This window comes from Alexandromys fortis, unplaced genomic scaffold (assembly GCF_014885135.2).
Source record: "Alexandromys fortis isolate MF-2015 unplaced genomic scaffold, M_Fortis_MF-2015_v1.1 scaffold_44, whole genome shotgun sequence".
Lineage (NCBI taxonomy): Eukaryota > Metazoa > Chordata > Mammalia > Rodentia > Cricetidae > Alexandromys > Alexandromys fortis.
Window position 1 is genome coordinate 1946356 of NW_026067921.1, and position 20361 is coordinate 1966716.

At 44.3% G+C, this 20361-nt stretch overlaps 1 protein-coding gene across 2 annotated transcripts in view; it reads right to left on the reverse strand.

The window, feature by feature from the left end:
* The window catches only part of Snrk (SNF related kinase), a 51610-nt gene that overhangs the window by 7305 nt on the left and 23944 nt on the right, over window positions 1-20361 (reverse strand). For both annotated transcript variants that reach the window (XM_050141510.1, XM_050141511.1), the window contains exons 4-5: window positions 4216-4357; window positions 7-219 (exon numbers count right to left, since the gene is read on the reverse strand). In XM_050141510.1, coding sequence (XP_049997467.1) covers window positions 7-219; window positions 4216-4357 — 355 coding nt within the window. The remainder of the gene's footprint in view (window positions 1-6; window positions 220-4215; window positions 4358-20361) is intronic.

Below are 20361 nucleotides of genomic sequence, written 5' to 3' on the forward strand. Positions count from 1 at the left end.
ACGTACTCTACGATGGCATCCCGGTCTGCGATGTCCCCGAGCACCATGCGCTGGATGATGCTGTTGTGCTCCTCTTCCGAGAGGTTCTTGTAGGACACAAGGGGGATGTTGTACTTGGTGGCTGGTGAGGGGTCCACTCCCTGGAGCCAAGGGTGGCTCTCAATCTCTTCCAGAGAGGCTCTCCTTTTCGGGTCTCTCTGCAGCATCCGTGTGATCAGGCTGCGAAGGAAGGAAGCCCGTTACTGAAGCAAACTGTGTGCAAGGACTAGTAATGATGGACGTCACCAACAAGCACTGTTCCTCAGTCACAGCCATTTCCGGTTCACTGACAAATGAGCATCTGGTGCCACCGTATTTGTAAAGCAAAACGACCTCAGCCTCCTGGTGTCCTGGTGAAAACAGCTCCTATGGTCAGATAACTGGAGAGTCAGCCTAACAACCTCAGCCTGCTGGTGTCCTGTGAGGAACAGCTCCTGTGGTCAGATACTGTGCCGTGTGAGGACTGTTTAGAAATACAGTGACAAAAGTTAACAAGGAATATTTGATAACAGAAACCATGGGGACAAAGAGCTGTAGCTCCAACTGTTCCTGCTTTGTTTGGAAGGCTACACAGGGTTCGTGTTACTGAAGGCAACGGGCAGGTGACAGTCGGTCATGGAAAGCAAGAAGACTCCATCTCAGTGACCAGTGAGAAATGAGAAAGAAATCACTATCCAGAAGAGGGTGAGAAGGGAGCCTGTGAGCCCAGCGCTGGCTCTGGAAAATTAAAAGAATTTCTGAACAGTGTTTCAAAAACTAGCATAGATCAAACCCACAAAAGAAATAAGGAGCCATCAGCAAGACCTCAACAGCAAACCAACGCGGACACTGTAAATGCTAGACATGCAGCGCAGACTTTCACTGTCAAATGTGCTTCAGATGTAAACAAAACTCGGCAATCTTGAGAAAAAAAAATAAAAAGGGGCTTCAAAAACTGAAGAACCCCTGTAATTGAAAGAGCAAACAATGGACATGTTTAAGAAACGGTAAGAGAACCCATGGAATGAACTACAAAGTCAAGGAGACACTTTCGTTTGCAGGTAAGAGAACCCATGGAATGAACTACAAAGTCAAGGAGACACTTTCGTTTGCAGGCCGAGAGAAAATACCAAGAATGAAAGACAAGACCGAGTGGGAAGAGCTATCAGGTATGAATCAGAGTTCCAAGAGGACATGAAAAAAACAGGAAGAGGGGGCTGGAGAGATGGCTCAGTGGTTAAGAGCATTGCTTGCTCTTCCAAAGGTCCTGAGTTCAATTCCCAGCAACCACGTGGTGGCTCACAACCATCTGTAAAGAGGTCTGGCGCCCTCTTCTGGCCTTCAGGCATACAGACAGAATATTGTATACATAATAAATAAATAAATATTAAAAAAAAAAAAAAACAGGAAGAAAGCCTGTTTGGGAAGATAGTAGCTAAGAATTTTCCAAATTCATGAAAAAATGTAAATCATAAGCCAGGGAGCCTAACACAGTCTAAACATGGAAACTCCAAGCAAAGCAGACAGGCGGACAGCCGAGGTTGAGGAGCAGAGAAGGAAGAACGGGGCCAGGACTGCCTCACCGGGGCGACCTTCATGGGCACACAGCGTGAAGACCTCCTAAGAAGCACTAACCACCAGCAGAAGGAAATGTGAGGGGCGCAGATTTGGTGGAAAAATGTAATTCCAGCCAGGAAAGGAGTTAGCAAAGAAGATCTACATAAAGTATCAGTTAAAACATTAGGATTTTACAATGTTTTAGAAGACAATAGAGAGAAGTATTAGCTGTGGATTTTTGAAAACTAAAATAATAGCCAACAACTTCCCAGCTAGTTGAAACATGAGATAAATGACAAAGTCAGAGAAGAAGTGTACAGAGATAGCCCACACCTACATCCCCCACTGACTCCAAGCGCAAGGGAACAAGCACACAGCTGAAAAGACAAACTGCAGTCCTAGGTCCAGACTGTTCAAAAGGTGAGGAAAACTGTCACACAGACGCTGACCCAAAGACAGGTGCAGGGGCCCCGGAAATACGACACAGAACTAGACAAGAAGCATTACTCTCTGATGAAGACTGATACAAAGGGAAGATGATAGTTTTCAACTTACCTGCAACTAATAACTTTACCTCAGAACTCTCAGAACTCTTAAGATTTATTAATTTTTGCTTCAAGGAATAAAATAAAGCTATCATCATGGTCGGAGATTATCTCAGTAGGTGAAGAAAATTCTGGATGCAAACAACATTTAAAAATATAATTACTGAGCTTGACCTTAAAGATGTAATAGAGACCTCTGACCCCAGTTGAAAATACAACTCTATGTGTGTCATGAAGATAATTGTTACAGGCTTGTTCTTGATAAACAGGCCTCAAAAATGTGAAAACACGGGCCAGCCAGACTGTATTCTTTGACTATAATGTCACTTAGATATCAAAAGCAGCACTAACTAGAAGTAAAACCTTTTACCCGTGAACAAGGCGGGCATCAAATAAGACAACGAAAGCGAGGAGACTGAGCCGAGTAACAGAGGTATTGATCAAATCCAGTATGATGAAGCTAACCTGTCCCAGAAGCAAATTAATCGTAAAAGAAATTCTGTGAGCTGAATAGCTATGGTTCTGAATAACAGAATCAGCAGCAGCATGAGGACAGGCAGAGTGCGTCAGGAAGAGGCAGCGACAGCTTCAGACTGATGAACAGGAGGGCGGAGGGCGTACACTTGGAGCTGTAGCACCCAGTCAGTAAAGGCATTGCACTGAAGAGTTAGGTGAAACGGTCACCACTTAGTAACACACCAGAAAAAGTTGGTTGTTTTTTTGTTTTGGACAGAATCTCTCTGTATAGCCTTGGCTGTCCTGGAACTCACAGAAATCCACCAGCCTCTGCTCTGAAGTACAGGGATTAAAGGCACGTGCCACTTTGGCCACCACCCAATGTTTTGTTTCTTATTTGAACACTCTTATAGTTATTAAAAACAATCCTCCTAGGAGGGAGACATGGAGGCAACATCTCAGATCTTGGGAAAAGAAGCATCCATGTTGATTCTGTTGATTCTATAACCTGCAGGCTTTCAAATGATGTAAAATGAGACTTGTTTTTGTTTTTTAACCTGCACTTGGTGTACACCTGCTTCCTAGGGGGAATAGTAAGATCAAGAACCTAAAACTACTACACACACACACACAGAGCTTCCCTTGTCCTATAGTACAAAATCACCTACACATACAGCCCCCCATTTTTGACAGCCAAAAGTCAATACCACCACAACACTACCACCACAACACACACAACTTCACGTGTGCTCCAACCTAAAGTCACCAGAGACATCAATATACCTCCAACCAAATATCACCACCAACACATACACACACAGACAGAGCCTCCCATGTGCTACAATCTACCATCACCACGACCGACACACATGCTCCCGTCTAAACTGCACACTCTACACCGTCACTTCCTGTCACCCCACAGTAACCTGTGAGGACACTGTGCCACGCTCACACGAGAAGCCAGCAGGAGAGCCAGGATTTGAGTCCACAGGGTTGAATGCCCAAGCTGGACTCCACCTGGAAGAGACCCCTCCGTCTGCCATCGCTTTCTTACAGCTGACAGGAGAAACTCTATCTGGTAACTACAATCTCATGTATTTAAAAATATCCTAATTTCAAACAGCCCTTTTCCACAACTGCACCTCTCACTGCACAGGCGATGGCACCATAATCCTGAAAACTCCAGAGCGAGTCAGTGCTGGCTTCCCACAGCGGCGCACACCACAGCACAGGCTCTCCTCGGCTGCGGGAGGACGTGAGAATACAAGACAGACGCTATTAAGACAGACAGGAGGAACCCTGCAATGCCATGCTCCTGCCAAGGACAGCCCAACCCTTTTCTGGAAACTCAAACAGTTCCAAATGGTCTTGCTTTTGCCACTGAAGAAAAAGGCAGCTGCCAGGAAAGGTCTTAACCACCACTTCTAGAGGCTGAAAAGGCAAAATGGATTTCTTGAAAATATGTGTAAGAAATAAAGACTGTTTGGCATTCTTCTGTTTGATTTCTTATCAAATATTACTGGGTGGCCCCAAACAATAACGGCAGAACAGTAATCTCATAAATTAAATGAACTCAAATCACTGCACGCTGAAGGCATGTCAGGTGTGGATCCGTGCTACGTGCCCATGCTTTACTTACTCCCTGCACCCTGCAGACACACGGGGCGGCACAGTGTACTTGCAGTCCATGATCATGGTCAGTGTCTCGCTGTCGTTGGCCTCTTGGAAGGGCGGCTGCCCACACACCAGCATGAAAAGGATCACACCCAGGCTCCATATGTCTACAAACGAAAGACAGCATTTAAATACTTGAGTATCTAGAAAACCAGGGAGGCTAACAAGTATTTTGTCCTTAAAGTAAAAATATACAAAACAGACTGCAAAACCTCAACAGAGCAGAGGGGTCAGTCTGACTAACAGGAGAACTAGGCCATCAGTGCCCAGGCTTCTGAGTCAAGGGACAAGGTCCGCTTTCCCCAAGACTACAGCACACCCAGCATTAAACACATTAAAGCGGTGAGGCTGGAAGGGTCAGCCTGCGGTCAGCATCATCTCCATTGTTTTCTCCTCACTCTGGGGTGGTAACTGGTCACACAGCCCCTGAGCGGTAAGGATGAGAAAAGTGAAGCTCAGAGACAAGAAATAGGCTGTCATGCAAGCCAAGCAAGAGCCCACACTGGGTCTGACCACATTACATGGTGGAGCTGCGTCCAAGATTTAAGTTCTTAGTCTGCAAACAGTAAGAGCTGCTTCACAGAAGGGTAAGACATGGGGGCTGACAGCCTTCTGTAACTCCAGCCCCAGGGGATGTGATGCCCCCTTTTGGCCTCCGAGGACAGTACACTAATGTGCACACCCAACATACATTATTCAAAAAGTAAAACAAACTTTTTTTTTTAAAGGAGGAGGAGTAAATTTGTCATTAGTATCCCAGGATTGCCCAGCTTTAGACAAACTGCTGTCCTGTCAGAACCCTGCCCATGTGAAGCTGCAAGAACTGACACCTGAGGACTCACAACAGTAAACAACTTCCTACCTCTTGTTTTTAAATAAAATACAAGCCTTTTAATTAGAAAAAAAAAGTGATTTTTTTTGAAATTCTTTTTCAGGTCAAAAAAAAGGATTTAAGAAGGGCATCACAAATTAATTCATTCTAAAAATGAAAATGTACATGTGGTAATATTCTCTCTCTCACACACACGCACACCACTTGAGGCAGCGCTCTGGATACACAGGCTCAGAGGAGAACTGACCCCACAGGGTCTGCCAAGCCATCACACCTGCTAACAGGCAGCTGCTGTTTTCATGTAAGCCTAAAACACCTAAAATAACGGAAGTTCCAACCTAAGAAAATTAAAATTTGTTAATCAAATACTATTTCCTTGGTTCAAAGGAAAAAGAAGGGCAACAAGTGAGACACCACCATTCCTCACAACGCAGCTTTTTGGGTGTGTGGCACACTTTGCTGTGGGTGTCCTTATGAAAAGCCACTGCAATGAAGGCCTCACAGACATGCCTGGTCCTGCTCTCAAGACGGGCTGCCCTGATCTTGGGCCTCAGAGGTCTCTACTCAGAGAACTTCAGTAACAACAGTCGATTATACTTGTTCTTTAAATAGTCATTGAGAAGTATTGAAAATCTCGATTGTAATCAGACCTGAAGGTCTTTAAGGAAAATGTATGTAACTGATTTTAACTTAAACTCTCCTTGTACAACTTTTAAAAGATTTACGTGGATGTGTATGTATGTGTGCCACATGCACGCAGTGCCGTGGAGGTCAGAAGAGTGTGCTGGATCCCCTGGAACTGAAGTTACAAACAGCTGGGTGCCATGGCAGTCATGGAATCAGCCTCTAAACTGTCACCCACAATAACTCCTTTCTCCTCTAAGCTGCCTTGGTTGCCACGTCTCAGGACAGGTAGAAGCGTAACTAAGGCAAGGGTCACCTCCTCCAGCAAATGAACACTGTCCGTCGGCATGGTCAGAGGGGCAATGAAGGAGGAGATGGACACGATGAGGAGACCCCACAGTCTGGCTAGAGCTCACGTCGCTTCTCCACACACAACTACTTACAAGGTGAGGAACTTAGAAACACAGCCCTGTACTAAGTAATGTGCAAAATTTTCAAGTATTTCAGTATGGATCACATGGCAACATGACAGACAGCGTCAGAAGTAGAACACTTTCCCATGAAGGAGAGGGATCAGCACTGAGTGCGCTGACTTGTTCTTATCCACAGTGTGGCTTCAACAATGTACATAGCACTGTGTAAGGGGGTCTATAGATTCCCTTCTCTGTGTGTGTGTATGTGTATGGGAATTCATATATATATGGGATGTCTGTGTAGGCACTGATCTAGCTCCTACTGTTGCTGTTATGAAACAGTCTGACCAAAAGCAACTTACAAGAGAACAGGATTCATCTGACTGGTACAAGTCGTCACAGAGAGAGAAGTTAGGGGCAGATCTCAAGCAGAAACTTGAAGCCAGAAAGCCACAAAACACTGAGGGCTGGCTCACTCTCTGGCTCATAACTAGTTAGCTTTCTTATACAGCCTAGGATCACTGGTCCGGGTAAGGCCACCCACGGTGGGCTGGGCCTCTACATCAATTAGTAAGACAATCTTCACAGACACGCCCAGAGTCTAGCCCAATAAAGACAACTCCCAGCTGACTCTTTCATGTGCTTCTAGGCTGTGTCAAGTTGACAGCTACTACTAAGACTGCCACACAGCAGTGCTATTATCACAGATACACAGGACTCCAGTGTTCTGGGGCTGGAACCGATCTTCCGTGGACACTGAGGCTGGATTTCTATCCCAGATTTGTTTTTCTTCTCTCTTTATCCTTGAATGATTTTACTTTTACTTTTGGCAATATAAGGGTCAAAGGAAAATCATAAAAACAGGCTACTAGCCAGGCATAGTGGCACCCACCTAATATACCAGCACTCATGGCTGGGACAGGTATAAGGATCACAAGCTGAGATCAGCCTGAGAAAGAACCCACCTCATAACAAAACAAACAGGCCATGAAACAAATGCAGAATATTCCCAAGTGATTTTAAAATGTGTGGATTTGGGTGGGAAAGATGCTTCAGTGATTAAATGCTTACTCTGAAAGCATTAAGACTGGAGTTTGTATTTCCAGAACCCATATATATGTCAAATGGGCATGACAGCCTGCCTGTATCTACCCTTGGAAAGTGGAGACTGCATCCCCATAAGAAGTTGTCTAGTGAGTGGTCATATCAGGGCACGCGGGTCTGATTGAGAGACACTGCTTCATTGATTAAAATGGAAGAGCAATCATAGGTAATTCTGGACATCAACCTTGAGCCTCCACATATATGTGTGCGCACGTGTGCGCACACACACACGCACGCGCACACACACGCACGCACGCACAGCACACATAGAAAAATGTGTGACATAATCTATCTCCCCATGAAACTGCTGTGGGCAGTGAAAGATAAACACTGAAGCCTCGCTAAGTGTTTAACACAAATGTCCAAGGCACCGAGCTGCCCGCACTCAGCAATAGCGGCACCGTCCCAGGCACAGTAGTGCAGAGAGGGCTCTCATTTTACCAAGGAAAGCCAGGCACAAAGGCAACAAGAGGAAGAAAAGCCAACGGATGGGCCTGGGGAAGGAGGACGGTAAGGAAGGCTCTGCAGTGATGAGGTGGGCTGACAACGGCTCAGAAACCAGAGCCTGTCATGGCTTGAACACTGGGTCCCCAGCTAATGGTGCCATCTTCAGGGTTGAAGATACTGCCCAGTGTCTCCATTAACTTCCTTTTGCCTGCAAGATGAAGGACCCTCAGCTTCTCCTCCAGCACCATGTCTGCCTGCATGCCACCATTTTCCCTGTCATGATGATAATGGACTGAACCTCTGAAACTGTAAGTGAACCACCCCAATTACATAATTTCTTTATAAGAGTTGCCATGATCATAGTGTCTCTTCACATCAATAGAGACCCTAAGACAGGAACTCAAACAGGGCAGGAACCTGGAGTCAGGAGCTGATACAGAGACCAGGGAAGGGTGTTGCTTACTGGTTTGTTTTTCCAGCTTGTTCAGTCTCCTTTCTTATAGAACCCAGGGCCACCAGCCCAGGGATGGCACAACCCACAATGGGCTGGACCCATCCCCATCAATCACAAATTAAGAAAATGCCTAAAAGCTTGCATACAGCTTATCTTATGAAGGCATTTTCTTAACTGAGGCTCCCTCCTCTCTGATGACTTCAGTCTGTGTTAAGCTGACATAAAATACCCACCACAGAGCCTATGAGTGCTGCAAATGGCAGGGCCATAAGAAGGAACTCAGATGATGCCAGCACCTGCTCCAGCTGCACACATGGTGCTACCAGATTTGTTTGGCCTGCTGGGTTTCAGTCTTTGGTCCAATCTCTCCTTCCTCTCCTCCTAGTCCCCTTTTGGAAGGGGAGTGTTCACTCTGAACAACTGCACACTGAAAAGATTTTACTTCTTTTTTTATTATACAGGGTTCACAGCTAAGAGACATTAGTCTCAAAGGGACCTGAACTAGAGTTTAGGGACTGATACAATTATGGGGACTGAGCACATTTCACATTAGAGATGGTCATGAGCCTTGGGAAGCCAGGAGCAATCCTAAGGCTTAAATCTGTACCGTCCCCCAGTGGCTCATGTTTTAAGCACTTGGTCGTTAGCTTATAGTGCTATTTTAAAGGCTGTGGCACCTTTAGGAGGTTAAGTCTGGCAAAAGTTAAGTCAGTAAGAGCAGGCCTTCAAGGAGTACACCTGGCCCTGCTTTTAGGCTTACTCCCTCTGCTCTGAGCTCCACCACTGTGAGGAGCTCGCCCTGAAACCACAACCTACAGAGATGACAGAATATAAAGGTTCCCAGGAGCAGACGTCTGGCGTGAAGGCCACTAAGGAGGACACTAGGAAAATCACCTCTCATAAGTTGGAGAGGGAAGTGACATTATCTTAATAAAAATTCATTTCAGTACTATTTTGTGATTTTCATTAAAAATTTTAATACATCTACACTATCAAGATGCAGATGACAGCCTGAGCTGAGGGGTTGGCACTCAAGGACCCACCATCCAGGGCCAGACACAGAAAGGACTCACTAGAGGGATTTTGTGCAGATTTGTCAAATAGCAAACATCCAACCAACCAAACCTAAAGATATTACTACTTCAAGGGACATTTTGACTTCAGATCCAGCTATAAAGGCTCTTGGCTAATAAACATGGAAAAATAAGTGTTCATTTAGTAAATAGAAAAAAAACCTTTCAATTCATGGTAACACATGAAAAGTGGACAAGTCTTAGTCTGATGTTACAGAGGATGGGAGTCCCACTGGCTGCTCTGACAACTAGAAATACAATTTCCAAATGAGCCCTGAAGTCTCCCCTGCTATGTCACAACACAGATGAAGGATGCTGATTCTCAGGCTGGTGTAGAGTTTATATTAGAAAGACTTTTTAGGCAGGCTACCAAAAGATCAAAATGAAAACAAGAGCAACAAAAGAACACACTAATTTTTTTTAAAAATCATATCTAAAACAAAGACTAGAAAGTAATAAAAATGGGAAGAATGGAAGGTTTCAGGTAGAAACCTCTATTTTTCTCAAGCTTTCTTTTAACATAATCAGTCACGAGTCAATAAATCAACAGAACCAAAATGGTCTACACCACTGCCAGTGAGACAGCAGCACCCACACCACCACCACAGCAGCTGAGAGCTACACCCTTCTGACCAGTGTCAATGACACCCAGGGCTCTTTTCAGAACTGTGTGGATCCCGGGGGCCTTGTTTCTCGTATGATAATCTGCAACCTACCTGCCCGTGGTTTACCACACTGAATTCCTATTTACCCAGCAAGAACTACTGGTGCATCCAAAATCACCTGGAGTGCTGGTTACTGAAGACTCTTTCCTACTCCAAACAAGGTTTGTGGTTAGTCCCAAGGATACCAGGGCTAGCGCACACATCAACTGTCGGGTTATTTCAACAGATTGCTAAGAGTGAAGCTGAGTCAGGACCGCAGCTCAGGGGTAAGGTACCAGGCATATGCAAAGCCCTGGGTTTGATCCCCAGCACCAAAGGTCAGAGTCAAAGAGGGTGGAGGAACCCAGACAGGCTCTTCACAAAGTCAATAATCTGTCTCTGTCCCCTTAGTTTCAGCCATTCTCTAGTCTGAAGACGGTGAAGAATCAGTTAGTTACAAATTCATACCTTACAAAATTACAAAAGATCTTTGAGGGCTGGAGAGATGGCTCAGCGGTTAAAAAGCACTGACTGCTCTTCCAGAGGTCCTTAGTTCAATTCTCAGCAACCACATGGTGGTTCACAACATCTATAATGAGATCTGTTGCCCTCTTCTGGCCTGCAGGCAGGATATTGTATAAATAAATAAATAAATAAATAAATAAATAAATAAATCTTTTAAAAAATCTAAATCTTTGATGACTATGTCCCTTTTACTAGCCCTAGGGGAAAATATCTAGCTACCACTCAATGTCGTTGTACAACTGATCTCCAAAGTCTAAGGTGCCGATATCATGGAAGTAAAAAGCATGAGCCAAGGGCACGGGCACATGCCTTTCACAGCATGTCAGTGTGGATGCTCTTCAGGGAGGAACCACTGCAGAACACTGTCGTCACAGCGACTTCAAACCCCCATAGTGCACTGCAACACAACCGGAGCACACAAAACTGCCCTTTCAAGAGCATGAAGCAGGCCGCCATTTCTGCGGGGCACGCAAAATTGGCCATCAAGAGTGCCGTGCTAGGTGGGTGTGGATTATTAATGAAACAGGCCGCCATTTCCAAAGAGGTACCTTGATTCTATGGTTCCACCAAAAATGAGTTTGGGTTGTCTCATTCAACTGAACTTACAATATGAGTATCCCTGTCAGTTCTTGCTATTCTCAGTTTAAAAAATGACAACCATCCTAATAGGTGTGGTTTTCAGCTTGAATTTCCTTAGTGGCAATGGAACAGAGTGCCTAGGTGTGTTCGCCTGGCATCAAATCTGGTTTGTTTGTTTGTTTGTTTTGTTTTGTTTTTGGATACAGGGTTTCTCTGTGTAGCTCTGGCTATACTAAAACTCACTCTGTAGATCAGACTGGCCTTAAACTCAGACCCGTCTGCTTTGCCTCCCAAGTGCTGGGATTAAAGGTGGTGCCTCTAGCCATTTTTAAATTAGGCTGCCTTTTATTACTGTCATAGTTTTGAGCCAGAATGTTCCTGTATAGCCCAGACTGGCCTCCAGCTCATGGTCCCCTGCTTCAGACACCATGCCCAACTGGGCTGAGAGTGTCTGATACATTCTGGAAACAAGTTCTTTAATAGAGAAGTGACTTTTTCTCTTACTCATGCTTTTTGTTGTGACATCTAAACACCTCTAGCTAAGCTGAGCCCGCACACATCTCCATGTTCCTTCTAGGAGTTCTCCAGGTTGACATTTGGCCTCTAAGCCAAGCTGAGCTTACACAGACGGTGTCTGCAACCATATGAGAAATTATCTTCTCCACCGCCTGACACCTTTCTTTCTGGGAAGCAGCTGACTGTATGTGTGTGTCGTATCGTTTATGGACGCTCTACTCTCTTCTGTCACTGTGTTTTCCTTCAGAGTCTTCATCACTAAAGCTTTATACTACATCCTGAATACTACGATCAATTGTAAGATTAAATGTTCTCTTCTACTATGCCCATTACATAAGTTAATGAGGTCCTTTTCATCTGCTCAGAAAGGCCAAGCATACATTAATGCTCACCTTCCCCTTAAATCTTCATACACAAACCCTTAGTTGAACTAGAATTCATTTGACAGACTGCAAACCAAGGGGGTCTGTCATCCTTTATCCCCCAAATAAACTATCCTTACAGTCAGCTTTTGCAGGATATTTGATCACACTGTGTGAAAGTCACCTTCTGATTGTGTTAGTAAAATGTTAAATGGTCAATAGCGAGGCAGAAAGTAATAGGCAACACTTCTGATCAAAGAGAAGAACTCTGGGAAGAAGAAAGTGGAAAGAGATGCAAAACAAGTCGAGCATACAGAATGGAAAAAAAGGTAAAATCCATGTGGCAAAATATAGATTAATAGAAACAGGTTAATTTAAGTTATAAGAGATAGCTGGGAACAAGCCTAAGCTAAAGGCCAAGCTCTCATAACTAATAATAAATCTGTGTCATTATTGGGGAGCTGGCAGTCCCAGTCTGACTACATTTGGTATTCCAACACTTGGCATGACCTCACAGAAGAAGTCACACCAGCCAGCACCACAGTCATAGCCTGGGCCTCTCCACAAGCATGACAGGTGGCTGTGGCTCACAGGGACTCTGGAAAGCGGGTTCAGCAAATTCCCAGAGTTGGGATGGCTAGATCCGGCTAGGACGGTTAGGTGTGGCGACCACTGGTGCCCATGAACCTAAAGGGGCCGAGTGCCTAAACAGGTACAACATGCTTAGAAATGTGCTTAGATGCTGAAGAAAGAAAAGAATATGGGCACAGATAGAAAAATAAATAATTTAAAATAATAACGGAAATCTTTAAAGAAAGAATAAAGTATTATAAAAAGAAGCCATGTAAGGATGAGAAATACACAGGGGTCTGGACCCTGGATGGTGCCTTGTTGACTGAAATTTTTAAATGCTAATGAACAAAAACACGCCAGCTGCTGAGAGATATTGGACTGTGGGAAAAAACCACTGAGTTAAATCAGTCTATATATTTCAAGAATGTCTTAACTTCAAAGTGGAAATCAGAAAATGTGTGGCATCGGGGGAGAGGTTATAACTTTGCTTTCACAGGAAATAAAGAGCTTTGAATTCCTTCAAAATTAATAAAGATCAGATTTGATCAGGGGAGACCACCAGAAAATCTTGGCTGCAGACATGAAGGAAGAGACCAGGAAAGACTACAAGACAGGTGGCATGTGAGCTGATCCCTTGACATGGGGACAGCTCAGAGGCTGAGACAGGACAAATCTTATTACCTAGAGTCCTCATGATTTCTTACATGCCATCCTTTCATACAGCATGGCTGGAAAGTTATATTACAGTCTGGTATTCAGTCCAAACAGACTTACAAAGTTGACAGATGCCTCGTCCCCGATCAAACACAGAACAAAAACTTATCTTTAGTTGACCTGTATACACTGCATGTTTCATATCTGTGTTAGTGCGGACAGGTATGTTACCTCTAGAAGCTTGTATGTTTTCAGAAAAAAAGCCCAGACACCAGTAAAGACAAGCAGCCCAGGTGACCCGGCCTCACAATGTCTCTGCTGCAGTTTCCTCAAAAATATGCACCTAGAACAGCTTCAAAGTTGCCAGCCTCACGGACTATGCCAATCGGGGCATGAGCTCCACACTCCCCACCACACAGAGACTGAACAGAAAATGATACAGCTAGCTCTCCCAGGACTTGACCATTATCTCAGTTTTCTCAGGGTTCCCTAAAGACGTCATCATCCCCAGACAACAACAAGTAATCTTAAGAATATAATACCCACATTCCCAAGAGGTGGGGTGGGTGATTTCTGGTTGTTCAGGAAATGGGGGGGGGGTATAGGAATGATAGAATAAAAGGGTAGATTTTTAAATCTACTTTTAAATTCAAAATCAACTGTTAATCTCAAATATTTTACATTGGTATGGATTTTTATATATGATACAAATTTAAGATTTTTTGTTAGAACATACTGCATATATGTTTCTACTCTTGTTTAAGATATTTTTATATATTGATACAAGTTTAAGGTTATTTTTGTTAGAACATACTGCATATATGTTTCTACTCTTGTTTAAGATATTTTTATATATTAATACAAGTTTAAGGTTATTTTTATTAGAACATACTGCATATATGTTTCTACTCTTGTTTAAGCATTATACCAATGCCACTCAATTAAAATCTAATGTAAAGTTCTAATCCTTGAAAGTTATTTAGGATAATAAGAAATGCACATTAGTAGTTAGTCATCTATAACAATTAAATCTGTGGCCATGTTAGGTATGTTTTCATGATCAAACAGAGATATATTTTAGATAGAAGGTCTCCAAACACTTAAGAGACCTAAAGAATATGGCATTTAAGATGTTTTAATAACATATGGCTTTTCCTGACAGTGAGACAAATCTGTTCCTGGAAGCAACAATTTACTTCAAAAAAGAATTAGGGGCATCAAAGAACCTACATACAGGGTTTGCTTTTATTGTGGCAAAGTCAGCCACTGGGCAAGAACCTGCCTGTTACTCAACTGCTGACAGTGTGCTGTCCAAACTGGACAGCAGGACACAAAAGAAGGTGACTGTCATACTTTGCCAAGATAAGGCAGGGCAGTCCTTGAAGGATTCCTGCTTCACAAAAATGTCAGTCAGAGAGTCTAGGCCTGTAAGCTCAAGGTGGACACCCATCCTTGCAGAGGAACCTTGGGTGACTGTCCAGGCAGCCAGCTGTCTCTATCAGTTCTATAATTTTGGAAGTTGTTTGTTCTGTACCTCCTGGTCACTCAGGTAATAGTATATCCTTCTTTGGTCTCTGATGGGATTGAAGTCTAAATAGTTATAGTCACAGATTTTTTACTAAATTCAGAAAAGAAATTCACAAAAGAGAAGTAAAATGTATAAGTTTAGAGGCATAAAAACTTAAATTACTTCTCTAAAAAAATGTTTTACGGTCTAAAAAGATATTTTTAGGAAGGTAATACAAGCTATGATAGAACGTGGGTTAGGTATAAAAAGTTGGATTCATCAAGGTAGAATAAATAGAGTATTTACTCTAAATTTGCCAAATATCAATGGACTAGACATTGTAAATAGAATTCTTATCTGACAACTGTTCTTACTGTAAACAGTTTTACTATGTTGGAGTTAAAACCTTTCCTTTTTATGTAGACAAAAAGGGGGAAATGTTGCAGGATATTTGATCACACTGTGTGAAAGGCACCTTTTGATTGGTTTAATAGAGCTGAATGGCCAATAGCTAGGCAGGAGAGAATAGGCGGGACTTCTGAGAAAAGAAAGAAACTCTGGGAAGAGAGGTGGAGAGACGCCAGAGTCAGATGTAGAGTGGGAGAGAGGTAGAACCTACACAACAAAATGTAGATTAATGGAAACTGGTAGATTTAAGTTTGAAGAGCTGGCTGGGAACAAGCCTAAGCTAAAGGCCGAGAAAGCCTTTCCCAAAGAAAGTCCGACTATGGATGCAGATGCAGAGGAACCCTTGTGGGCCACCGGTCCCCCACTAAAGGGCCACAGGCAGACACATATATTCACCAGGCTGTGCACCAAGATGCCATCAGAGTGAGGCCTGGGAGGTCCTTGAGCACTGTACTCCTCCCAACTCCTGCCCATCACCTGCTGCCAACAGGAAGCTCTCCTCAGGGTCTCCACACCACCTACCAGCTGAAAGCTGTAAATAGGGAAACATTCAGCTTGCTAGCATTTTATATAAAATAACTGCAAATCTGTAAGAGATTCTAAATGACAGCCATGAACAAAAGAAACAAAAAATGTGGTTTGTCCATTTTAGTTACTAAGAACTATGGGTTTTATTTGTTGTTTCTTGTTTTTCAGCTCCTGGTACCCTGGTAAATTAAGGCCAACTCAAAAGGTATGAGCATGGTGTGGTGTTACACACTTAGAATTCAGCACTGGAGACTGAGCAGGAGGACAGGAAGTACAAATACCAGCCTGGACTACGGGGTGAGATTCTGCTTTTAAAAAGGAAAGAAAAGGAGAAGTTATATAAGCAGGTCTCCAATGAACAGAGTGACTGACAGTTTAGGAGTCTGAGCATCCTCACCCCATCTGCGGCAGCCCCTGAACCACATGACGGCTTTCTCTCCCTCCCGTAACAATGCCAGAGAGTCAAAGGTTAGCCATAGGCTACTCAAATTCTCTAACAGTTAACCCCGACTCCCCTAATTCATGCTATCATTTTGATATTGAAGTTAGATAGTCAGTCGTAGCAATTTGTATTAAGTTATTTTCTTATAATTCGAACAGTTCTGCCTGTATTGGACAGACAGCAAAGTACCCACTGAGCACAAAATTAAGACTGATTAGTAACTGGGACTCTGCCCCCTCGTGGAGTCATCAGTTTGGCTGGTCCCATCGTGCTAACTGAAAGTACATTTGCAAGGGCTGACTGCAGATTGAGACATGTCCTCAGATGAAGCAGAAAGCAAGCCAACAGGAGCCCAAAGGTGTGACCTCAATTCCTTCCTGTGACAGCCAAGTCCAGTTAGCAAATGGTGTTCTTTAACAGAAAGGCTCTTTTGCGAAGTACCTGAAAAGCAGAGAATCACTAAAAGCCCCAAACCAAAAAGGCTACTTTGGAGGTGGGAACACCAGGGTGGAGCTGACTTACACTTAATGTGCTTTGTTTACACCACTGATCCTGGTGTTCTGATGGACTCCTTGTCTTCTAAGAATTTGTCCCACCAATGTCAGTCCTCTAGACAGAATCCCACCCTGGTACACAGTGACGGATCATACCATCTGGGCCTTCCCTCCATCTACTGAGCTCTCAGCCCATGGTGGGTCTTCTGAATCTTAGCAAATATTTCAAGATCCAGTGAAGGGCCGGTGCATATAAACTTAGTTAATAAAACCAAATGAGTTTAAAAATATACATCAGACGTGCTGACCACTTCCAAGTCCATGACACCACATGCAGACTGGTTGCTGACCTCTTCAGGAACAGCTTTGTCTTGGTGCAAATTTCCCTCAGCATCTCCTACCCAAATCACAGCTGGGTAATTTAAACTACAGTAAGAAAAGGGGTGGAGGTAGAGAGATGGTGCAGTGGTTAAGAACACTGGTTGTACTTTCAGAGGACCTGGGTTCAATTCCGGGTGCCCATACATTCATTGGTCCATAACCATCTGTAATTCTAATCCCAGGTTTTTCGATGCCCTCTTCTGGCTTCCACAGGCACTGTACACATGTGGCAGACATGCACACAGGCAAAACACCCAAACCCCTTCACCTTCTTTATTCAATGTCTCCACTAGCTCTCCTTTATTTTCACCACCATAGAAACATGCCCACTGCCTTGGCTCCAGGAGAGGACTTCTACTCTCAAGTCTCTAGACATGGAGCCACAAAAGCTGTCTTACTACAGTTTCTGCCTCAAGTTTCAGAGGCTAACATGATTCTAAGTTACATTTTAGGGACATTATAAAACACAGGATGTATCTGTGTGCACTTGTGCAACAGGTAGAAATGTCCATGTGGAGGCAGAGGGCAGCCTCGGGTGCTGCTCCTCGGGTGCGGGCACTGTGCTTATTCCTTCTCAGACAAGGCTCTCACTGACCCAGAGTCACCAAGGAGACTAGGCTGGCCTCAGGGATCCGCCTGTCTCCAACCCCTTAGCGCACACACTAACACATCTGACTTTTAAAAATGTGGATTCTGGGGATGGAACTCAGGTCTTCTAGCCATTTTGCCAATTGAGCTATCTTTCTAATCCTTAGTCATAATTTAAAAGCAACAACAACAAAAATCTCACCAATAAAACCTGGGAAAATCAGTGTTTTAAAACCCAAGGGAATTATACAGGTGTGTGCAGTAGAGGAAGATGGGAGTGAGAAAAGAAAAGGCTGGTGAAGGCACACTAACTGTAAAGAAGCCCTGCACCTGCTCTTGCTCAAGCTCAACCACAGCCAGCACAGGCAGGTGAGCGGCTGACTGAGTGACAGCAACCACACCACTCAGAGAAGTAAGAGACCTCTGCAAGGCCATCCTCAGCTACATAAGTCAGTCTAGACCCAGCCTGGGCTACAGGACACTTCATTTCAAAAAACAGAAAGAGACTTGTTCTAATCACTAAATTCTGCTTTACAAGCCAGCTTTTCTTTGTCAAAGGCTTACATTTCACACATAAATAGTTTTTAAGAACCAACAACAGAAACAGCACACAGACCCTCTCTTACAACCTCACACTCAGAAAGCTGAGGCAGGAAAATTCTGAGCTGGAGGTCAGCCTGGACTACATACCAAACCCATCTCAACGAAAGGTGTGTGTGGGGGGGGTCACTGTTTTGAGCACGTGACCCAAATGAAGACAAGTCCATCTGCACCTATACTCATTTCTGAGTTAAAATGGTTGCTGCCTGTCTGTTCTGAAAATGATTCTGAAGTTTTGGCCTCCCCCGTGTTCACAGTGATAGGAAGAGAAATATGGGGTGCAGAGGTTATGACCTTTAACTTCTGAAATCCACTTTCATCTCACGAGTGCTGGGATTTCAGAGCACCTGGTCAGGACAATATCCAGTTTTACGTAGCACTAGGGGTTGAAACCAGGGCCTTGTGCATGTTGGGCAAGTGCTCTACCAACTAAGCTACACTTTTTAACACAAAGACGAGTCAACTATGAAATAAACACCAGCGCTTTCATTTCTCAAAGCGGAAGAGAGATACCAGCTTTAGAAGCTGATCTAGTACGCCTATGTAAACAACCTCTTGAACTAAAATACAACTAAAACCAGCATGTGGGAAAACATGTGAGCAAAGGTCCCGGGCTCACCCTTTCTCCCCATTTTCCCAAGGCAGCCAGCATTGCAGAAATTCCCCGAGGGCAGGTTCCCAAAGTAGACAGCACCTTAAATACTCTTTCTCCCACAGCAGAGGCAGCCAGGAACTAAGGCCAAATGTCCCCATGGGACAGCAGCCTCAGCACAGAGCAAGGCATTCTGGGCCTCTCCAGAAGAGGAAGCACTGAAGCAATTATGTCAATGTCTGGAGGGCTTGGGTGTCAGGACTGGCCATGCAGGGTCTCCACCTAGGGAGTAGTAAAGGCCTCACAGACTTGCTGACATACGGGGAGAATCCTAGACAAGATTATTCTGTTCCAGGCAAAAGAAAAGGAGATGAGAAAGTCCAGAAACAGACTCGGGCCCAGAGTGTGGCCAATAGCAGTGATTACAGCAGAGCCAATCAGAACACCTAACAAAGACATCGAGTCAGGAGGGCACAGGAAACCAATCCTGAAAGTTGTGCTGACTACAGCTCAGGCTGGTCTCAAACACAGCACTCCAGTCCTAGGGACTACAGGCATGAACCACAATGCCCAGAAGCAGTCCAGTTTTGTTTCTGACTGAAAGATGAAGTCTCTAAACAATACCTAGGATCTAACACATTTTACAAGAAATGGATCACATTGTTTCCACATGACTGGTGACTGCCTGATCCAGCTTCAACCCAGATCCAGGAATCCCCTCCCTGTGAACACCTGCCTTCAGCAACTGATTATACAGAGGCTCAGGGAGACACACACACGTGCGCACGCACACACACACAGATTCACAACAACACAGGCCATATCCTCTGTGTAGAGAGACAGGTGTCATGTGGTGTTTCCCCGTGAGCAGAAGATCAAAAGCAGAAACGGACACTGGCACAGCTCAGAACTCAGTGTTTTACCCATACCTGTGTGCAGTTCTGATGCAATTTTATCACAGGCAGACACAGAAGTCTCATCATAAGGGCCCTCCCTGCCTTGTGTTGCCAAGCTACCCACCACCACCTTTAGCCCCATGCAATCACCAACGTGCCCCTACAATTTCACTTCAAGAGAATTACATTATAGAGTCTACAATGTTCTGAGAGGAGGTGAGATTTTCTTGTTTACTTCTGTTAGGAGACAATTCACTCCGTAACTAAAGCTGGCTTAAATTCCTCATCCTCCTGCCTCTCCCTCCCTAGGGATAGAATTAAAGTATGCACCTCCTGACCCTGAAAACAGACTCAAGTCACATCAGCAGTGGGCATCTTTTATTGCTGCACATACCCATGGTGTGGTGGTACAGCTGTCCTTACACTGGTGGACTTGAGGGTCCACGTGAGCACAGCTGTTTTCTCTGGGGCACACCAGGCTGCATGGGTGAGTGCACACCTTGTTTTGAAAGACACTGCCACACTGTTTTCTAAATCTGGTTGTATTAGTGATTCCTCCGTAACTCCGCTTACTCATGTTTTTTTTTTTTTTTTTCTCTGAAGTTTAGTTGTTCCAGGCCCTCTGCTCCTCCCTACAGACTGGGAGCTCTGCGGACTAGATCCCTGCAGACAGGTGAGCATCTACGCTGCACCTCCAGCCACTGAATGGGCATGCTCTGCATTTACCCAGATCCTTGGTTTCCCGTGAGCATCTCATCACCTCCAGTTAGATGCGCTTCAGCTAGAGATGCTGACACACACTCCTATATACTTCATCACAAACACTACTGTCTTATATTTTGGCTAAGGCAGGGAATTCTTAAGTAAGAATAAGT